General features: G+C 46.6%; 1 protein-coding gene across 1 annotated transcript in view; it reads left to right on the forward strand.

Annotated features, from left to right (window-relative positions):
• Positions 1-3,392: 3,392 nt before the first annotated feature.
• Positions 3,393-5,694, forward strand: part of LOC104168563 (mastermind-like protein 2) — a gene marked incomplete at its 5' end in the record, with an annotated part of 3,564 nt that continues 1,262 nt past the window's right edge. Inside the window, 3 exon segments of the mRNA XM_009709186.1 lie at positions 3,393-3,539; positions 5,022-5,103; positions 5,394-5,692. Coding sequence (XP_009707488.1) covers positions 3,393-3,539; positions 5,022-5,103; positions 5,394-5,692 — 528 coding nt within the window.

The raw sequence follows: 5,694 nt of genomic DNA on the forward strand, positions 1-5,694 counted from the left end.
ATAAATATACATGGTAGGTCTCAGTGGGACTGTTTGCACACTTTCCAATAAGTGCTTGCCTGAATGTTTTGTTGGTCCATACCCGTGCTCACTACAACTGGACGCAGAGATCTGCAGATGCTTTTGCCCAGCCTGAACAGCCTGCCATTGCGCACCGGCCGGGCAATTGGGAAGGACTGGTTTGACTGGGCGTGCAACAGCTTTTACAATTAGAGTCAGTGGTGGAATAGTGACATAAACGGTATACATTCCTGCAAACCTGGAACCCTTTCTCCTTGCTTTCAAAACTACTGCGTGAGATATGAAGGCAAAATGGTGCAGTTGGCCTCAGTGCCTTTTTGAACAGAAAGGGCCACATTGGAGAGCCCAGGCAGGGCCGCAGGAGCTGGGCACCTGCGGTGCGACAGTTTGCCTAGCAAGAGAAACACATGCTCTCCAATACATGCTGTCCAATTCCAAGTCTGCCCTTTGGTTAGGGATTCTGCCCATTCCGTGTTTTAATAGGAGGTTTTGGAGCGAAAAATGGCAAAAAACCTGATACCTACATGCAAACACATTTTTTTTAAAAGTTGAAGAATGAGAATCCCCTGTAGCCATCTGTACCCTCTAGTGTAGCTTACAGCTGGCTCAGCCGCGTGACCCTTTGGGTGTGAACACCCGTTTCCATCGTTCCCAACTTCAACACTAGAATCCTCCTCTCTTTGCTGTCTTCTTCGGTTTTAAAATGGGATAGTCCAAACTATAGACAAGTTAAGATTACGGCTTGTTTGGCTTGGCCTTACTGTGGGAAGGAAAGTGATTTTTTCTTGGGTAGTGATGAAAAGGAAAAATGTTTAAAGTTCATTAACCTTTGGTACAGATAGCAGTGTCCTTTAGACTACACCAGAGCTATTCTTAGTCATGACGTTTAAGTGGTTATTTTTTATTGTAAGGGAATACAGTAGTTCCCACTAGTGGTGAAAAGAGAGAACTTTTTCCTTTTTGTTTTTGTTTGTTTGTTTGTTTTCTTCCCTTTTTCTTTTTTGGCTTAACCTAAATGTGAACTGTAGAAGGCAAGATTTTGAATTCGTTCCTTGTCTTCCCATCTATGCTATTTTGTCCTAGTTTCCCCAAAAGCAAAATTTATATCTATAGATTGTTTCTTTGCTGGCTAATTAACTGTTACACAACTTTGCTCTGAAAAACTCAGCAACCCATTCTATGTATTTGCAAATGAACTTCGCTGATTGTCATTATTGCTATAGGGTGCCTGCAGAAAATCCCATATAATTAAGCCGTTGTACTGCCACAGCACAAGAGCTGCAATTAGTAATGTGATTTACACTTCTTTACCAATAATAATATGGAAAAATCAACATTATTTTCTCGATGATTTTTAGGAGAAATTAGAATGAGGTGGACACGATTAGGAAAAGAGACTTTACTGTTACGACTTGTTAATGCAATAGCCCTGAGCAAGACATCAGAATGATTGTCCTTGCACTAAACTCATTTGCTTCAGTAAGCACAGACCCTCTGCACGCAACAAGACAAGTTTGGAGGAAATTGGATAGATGGCAGGGATTTTGGTGGTATGAACATTTCAGTGTCTTTCATGTGCAGAGTACACAAACCGAATCCCTCCACTTTCAAATATTCCCCTAGAGGCAATCTGCATTATTCAAAGCTTAACTATGGCTGCAGAATCCTGTCTGACATGAAAGCAGAGTGCTGGCTTTACATGAACTTTCATATTTACATCTGTAGTAAATCATATTTACTTTTTTCCTCCCCTCCCTCTTTTTCTGTGGGAGAGAGGGAGTCAAATAGGTAGGAGGGAAGGGGGAGGAGGAGAGATGTCCAGCAGAATTGTAAGCAAGGCACCAGTAATAAAGTCTAGTCTTATGAGACTGCCCACGAATAGGAATGATAATGAGAGCAGTGATGAGCTGCAGGTTTGTGTCTTTTAGTAAATTATCTAGCAGGCATTTACGTTTCATCAATTGTGCTTTTGCATAATAGACCGAAGTGCTACAACAAAAGGAGGCACCATAAAAATGAGTAATTTCAGTGACCTTCTTGGTAATCGCTCTTACAAAGAATATCTTGGAAGGAGTTGGGTGATTCCTCATGGTGAAGCTGTTGTGGAAAGACGCCCCAGGCCTGAGAAGCTTGCCTGGTGACAAATGCCTTTCAAGGCTTTCTTCTGGCCACTCTGAAACATGGCTCGTATCCTGTTTTCTCCATCTGAGCATGCTTCTAATTGTCAGATGTCAAAAGGCAACAACCATTTTCTCCTTGCTTATCTCCTGATAACATTGATTCTCAAACAAAGGATGTGGGCTTCCATTCTGAAAACAAAGGAAGCATGGCCCAGCTAAGGATGCTGGATATAATATACATACTTCTCCCTGCCAATAATAACAAAACATCATAAATAATGTAGAAACTGGATGTGAAAATGGAAAAAGGGGAATACACTGGTATCGCTGTTCCTGGCTACAGCTACTTGTCCTCAGTGAGGCCTTGACTTCTTCCCTCGTTTTTCTCTTGTATTTCCCTGACTACCTGCCAGCTCCTGAGACGTTTGGACTTCAGTATTTTTTTAATTCTTTTTCCCGCTTGGGTTGTGTCTTCATCATGTTCTTGTGATTTTTTTTTTTCTCTTCTCCCCACAATGCTCTTTTTTTGGAGGCAAGTCCTTAGCTGGTGAAAGTCAACTCACATCTTTCATTGAGGATTTACAGCAAGCCCAGTTCGCACCAGCCAGGAACCAGGCCCACTGCATTACTGACTTGTGCCTGGCCACGACCTGACCCTGCCCTTTTGCATGTTCTCCTCTCTTTTCACAATTAGCTCTTCTCTTTGGTGTGATCATGGAACCCACAAGAACCACTTCAATCCCAGGCCCACGTCTCCCTCATGTTTCTGGGTCCCTGGTCTGATGGCACCTTTTCCCCTCTTCTGCCTTTAGTTTGCTGTTTTCTTTTCCTGTAGGCTTCTCCTTTACATTCAGTTGCCAAATCGTACCCTGATGCAACTTTTCTTTCCTTATGTCTTTCAGTGTAACAGTTGGGGAACTGGTGGGAAATGTGACGCTTTACTCACATCCCTTCTGCCAACCAGGCAGCCATGTGACTCCAGCAATGGTAGTGAATCAGTCTCGTAGCCTTGGGCTAGTCACAAAGAATTTTGGATTAACCTTTTCCTTCTCTCACTTCTTCTTGTGCTGATCCTCAGAAATCAGAGCAGTCCCCTGCCCCTCACTGTCCTCACCGTGACATGCGGTGTGACAAGGTGTTTTGGCCTTGGGACAGCCAAAGACCGGGGAGAAGGCATCAGCAGAGAGGAAAAAAGCTTCTGTTATTACCTTCCTGATGAGATTAATTTTCTTTTTTCATCTTTCTTGGCAGGATCAAAATCCTGGAATTGTTGCCAGACTTCAAGAGCCAGGCTCCATCCCAAGTGGAGGCTCTGTGCCGACACCAGCCATGGTGAATGGGTACACGATGAGGAACCATATACTGAAGCAGCAAATAATGAAACGACAGCTGATGCAGGTATGATGCTGAGTGCCTCTGTGGGTTGCTGTGCTGTCCACCTCACTGGGAAGGACAGGACTAACTGGAATAGGGAAATCACCAGTCAGCAAACACTAAGGAGTAGCCCTGGAATTGCTGGGTTGAGTCAGACTAGGGCTGTGTTGAGTCCAGGATGTCATGCCCAAGAGAGGCCAAGGCCAAGTGCTGCTCAGCAAGTCCGAGTGGAGATCTGCCCACTCGTATGCAAGGGAAGAATTCAGTCACCTCCACATCATTGACGTCATCCTTGGCCAGCCACAGAGTTGGGAGGGAAGATGCAGAGAAGGGAGGCTTGGAGAGTGAGTCAGCCCCAGGAGAGATGTTCTCCATGCTTGCCTTTCTCTCTGCTTCCCTGGGGATTTACCAGAGCAGATGTTAGACTCCAGTCTGTCCTGGACTTAGCTGGTCTCTCTAGCAACCAAAGTCCCTGTTCGAGGTTTGTAACATGCTGCGTGAAGGATCAGGGATGGGGGAATCCCACCAACAAGTTGAGTGAGGCAGCACTGAACATGCGCCTCTGACCTCTGACCATGCTGCTGGATTTGGATCAAGGAGGCTCATTTCTTTGGATGGGAAATTAGATGAGAAGTAGCTCAGTAAAACCCTCAACAAAGTACTGTCCTGCTCATTGATCAAACTCTCTTTCAAAACCAACTCTGGCTCCTTGTCATCAGTTGGCTTCAAGCTTATCTGTGCTGCTCTAACACAGCGGGGACCCAGGCCTCAGCTCCCACCGTCCACGGGAGTTCCCCAGGTCATAGCTGCTGTCCACAGCAGGTGGTGGGTTCTGGGCTTAAATGGTGGGAGACACAAATCAGGTCACTTGGAGAAAACCAGCAATGCCTTGCTCAGGGAGCACCTGCTAAGGATCCCTGGCTTCCTGTGGTTTACTGCTATGTTCTGGTTAGAAGTGGCAACCAGCAGAAAAGGTGATGGTACACATTAGCCGAGCCATCCTCCAGACAGGGTAACGGCCACCAGCAGTCTCCTGGTTGTCAATGTGTCCCTGCAATGCTGCGGCAGATTCTGTTCACTAACAGACTTTTGAGCACCTTTTGTCCCCGGATCTGGTACTTCAGAGAACACGTCCAAATAGTCAGCCTGAGAGGCACTGGGGAAATGCCAGGATTCCTGCAGCCTCCGACTGTGTTGCATTTCACGCATAAGCTGGGGAACATGAGGGTCTCCGTGTTCATCCAGCTCCCCTTGGGCCCTGGGCTGCCTGCACAGCGTTTGCTGAAGGCTGTGCTTCCTAAAGCTGGGCTGTTGTCAGGACACTGTTATAAGAAGGGGCATGTGAGCAATTAGGATCCGGTCTGAAATGAACTGTCTGGTCTGAGGTGTGTGTGCGTGTGTGTGTACAGGAGAGGTTGTTAATGTGTGGCTACCCTTCAAGTGTCTGCTGCTATTCTTGCTTGTCAAGAGACTGCAACTTGACTATTATGCATACTTGTTCTCCAGGAGAAGCAGAGACAAAGCGTGCTGGGAGTAACGTCTGAGCAGAGGAGTTTGTTTGCAACTCAGCAGATAAATCAGTTTCAAGGTAAGGGGGGAAACAGTGTGCTATAAAAAGCCTTGAGAAGCTAGGGCCTGGGGTCTGATTAAATACAGGGCGCTTAATGATTCTCTGCCCTGAAATAAAAGCATTTCGCATTTTATCACATATCATGAAATTCACCCATTTCCTTATTGCTCCAGTAATAACTGTTACAAAGAACACAGAGGAGAGGCCCATGTAATGAAAGAGAAAGATGGAGCAGCAGCCTTTTAAGGCTCTGCCACGTTTCCAGGGTGAACGTGCGCTCACCAGCTAACGTGTCTCTTTGTATGCAGCCGTGCAGCAGCCCATTCCCACTGACTGCAGCCAGGTGATGCCAGCTCCTGCGCCCAACCACCGCATGCTGCCGTCTAATCCTGCCATGCTCCAGAGCACCTTGGGCTCTGGCATGGCCCCAGCCACCGCCAGCCAGAGCAGCGGGACGATGGTGATGATTCCACACAACCCTGGCAAACAGCAGGGGATTTTTCCGCCTAATTCTGACTTTAACATCCCGCTACGGCCGAGCCAGAACTCGCTGGGCATGAACTCGGGGTGCCAAACAGTACATAGCCACTCTGCTGTGCGGCCGGGAAA

The sequence above is a fragment of the Cariama cristata genome, unplaced genomic scaffold (genome assembly GCF_000690535.1).
Source record: "Cariama cristata isolate BGI_N322 unplaced genomic scaffold, ASM69053v1 scaffold36401, whole genome shotgun sequence".
Classification (NCBI taxonomy): Eukaryota; Metazoa; Chordata; class Aves; order Cariamiformes; family Cariamidae; genus Cariama; species Cariama cristata.